Here is a 2,607-nt window from a genome sequence, read left to right as displayed (position 1 = left end):
TGTTTTTACACGGAGCAGTATGGAAACACCTAATGTTCAGTTTGTAAGTTCCCGACACACTGTGGTCACGGTCAAGAATATTTCAACAAAGATGAAGCAGCTTTGTTCTACGTCCTGCACAGCTGTGTTCACAGGATCACAGTCCTTCAGCACTCTCCCGGTGCTTTGCAGTATGAAAGCTCATGTGTTTGTCAGTGTGTATTCGTGTGCATGAATGTAGCTCCACAGTGTGTGTTTTGGTCTCTTACCATGAGCAGCTGCAACAGCAGCACCAGCAGAAGCAGCAGGCATTGGGCCGTTGGGAATTCTGGGTAGTGGTCATACCCCGTCCCCCTCCCGTCCCACTCAGCGCTGAGGTCTCGCTGCGACCTCCCCCCATGGCCAGCTCGCCCCCTCGCTCGGCCGGGATCGGACCTGTGTACTGTACACGGAGAGGGGTCGTGAGATTTCCACTATCATTTACTGACATGAAAGTAACCAAACACACAACAAGTTCAAGTCCTGCATTCAAAATCCTGCATTAAAGATGGATCGTGGGACTTTTACATGTAGACAAACATCTGTTGCATTCAAACGAATTCCCACAGAGCTGATTAGGTCTATCAGCTCCACATGAATCTGGCTTTATTTTGCAGAATATCAGTGAAGAGACTCCAACAGAACTGTACAGCGATAACAAGTACAGTAGAGGCTGTGGAGGAAAAACCTACAAGGTGTCGAGGAAAAGTTTCTGATGCTCCACATGAAAAAGAAACGTCACAGGAAGAATACCAGTCCAAGAAAAGAAAGCAGCGGCTGACAGAAACACCATACAATGTAAGCGTGCATCAACAATGTATGTACAGTTGCTTCCACTGCCAGCAGGGGGAGACACTGTAGGTTTAAATAAAACTTCATATACTTTAAGTATTATTCTGTCACATTTTTATTCACTATGGGTTCAAAATGAAGTCCTGCATTTCAATGGAAACATCACAACTATGGCTAGAAGATATACGTTGTTTGTTGCTGTATGACAAAGTGATAATACAGTAAATCACAACAAAACGGTAAAGAATGAAAGTTTTACTTCTTTACTTTGCAAAAATTGTGTTAAAGATGGTGGCTCTACATAAAATAGAACATTTACTATTTACGAATATGTCGAGTACAGAGTTAGTAGTAGTTTTTTCACAAAATCTTATCAATAAAACCGTTTTTAATTTATTTTTTTTCTCAGTTTCTGGCTCTAATAAACTTTGGTGGTGTCTCTAAAAATAACATGTCTTTTAACATTATAATTTTTTAAATTAAATTCTTTTATGCAGAAAATCAGATCCTTCAGAGGTCTAATTGGCACCGTTTTGTATGATATAGAGTATTATTTTAGCAGATTACTACAGAAATGAAGGACACACAGCATCTTACTGGTGTCTCCTTTAATCACTACAGACTTTTGAAACTTGACTCTGGGCTCCAAACCAAAAGCGTTGCATGAATCAATTAATCCTCAGTTCATTTTGAGACAGTACAACTTTGTAAACCACACAGCAATCCCAGAAAAGTGTGTCAGCATCTATCTGCATTTTTTATTTTTTAACATACACCATGTTTATTTCTCTCAGTGTTATTTGGGAAAGCTCAATGAACTTCTGCTCTTAATTAATGAGTTTTAGGTCAAACAGGAGGATACGACAGCTTCACCCAGAGGAATATTTTTAAGAACAAAACAGCTAAATGAAAGTGAGACGGTAAAGGAAAAGGAAATATTCCAACACACAGCAGAGAAACGTGTATAAATACTGAGAAACCTGAGCTCTCGCCACACCACTGCTGTGTGACGGAGGCTAAAAATGGTCATCACGTGACCGCCTTTGTTTACAGTGATCACACGGAGGTAGCACAGTTAATACGGCAATCATGTGTGTCAATGCTACACAGCAGTTTGTCCTAATGGACGGTGGAGTTCACAGCGAATTATTTCAAGAGGAAAGCTTCGAGATTTTAATGAACTGTTATTTTTTTTAAATTTTAAAATCTATACATAATGTTAAACTGCTTTGGCATCATTATTTTCAGTCCTGCCAGACAGTCGTCTACACACTCATCAGGAAATACTGGCAATAACAGTAATAATAACTGTAAACTAATATGGAAGCGAGAGGAGAAACAGAAAGTAGAGAAAACAGAGAGAGTTATCAGTAATGAATGAAGAATCACAAACTTCCGTGACTCGAAGGCACGCCTTTGCAGCGCCTTGAGGTTTGTGAAATAAGCCTGTTTCGTGTTCTCTTTTTATTCTACTTAAACAATGTAAAATACAAAATGTGCAGATGCAGAAAAAAAAAACACGTGACCTGACAAGAGAAATATATGGGTTGGGAGACACAGAGAAAAAACTGGGAGGGTACGGACGGAGCAAAACGATCAAGAGATAGCAGATGACAAGAAAGAGATTATAGCATAAAAGAGGAACAAGAGAACAGCGGATTTACAAACTTGAGTGAGGGAATCCAAGAAGAGAGACATCGTGTAGAATAGGGGAAGTGAAAGAGAGCGGGTATGGAGACAGACCAGGCAATGTGATGCATCATGTGATGGAGCTGTGATCACACACACACACACACA

At 40.1% G+C, this 2,607-nt stretch overlaps 1 protein-coding gene across 4 annotated transcripts in view; it reads right to left on the bottom strand.

The window, feature by feature from the left end:
* rgs19 (regulator of G protein signaling 19) overlaps positions 1-2,607 on the bottom strand; it is a 38,388-nt gene that overhangs the window by 9,075 nt on the left and 26,706 nt on the right. For all 4 annotated transcript variants that reach the window (XM_008302921.1, XM_008302924.1, XM_008302925.1 and 1 more), the window contains one exon: positions 249-421. In XM_008302921.1, the coding sequence (XP_008301143.1) occupies positions 249-421 (173 nt within the window). The remainder of the gene's footprint in view (positions 1-248; positions 422-2,607) is intronic.

Source organism: Stegastes partitus, unplaced genomic scaffold, assembly GCF_000690725.1.
Source record: "Stegastes partitus isolate 25-593 unplaced genomic scaffold, Stegastes_partitus-1.0.2 Scaffold1908, whole genome shotgun sequence".
Lineage (NCBI taxonomy): Eukaryota > Metazoa > Chordata > Actinopteri > Pomacentridae > Stegastes > Stegastes partitus.
This window is presented reverse-complemented; position numbering and strand designations above follow the sequence as displayed.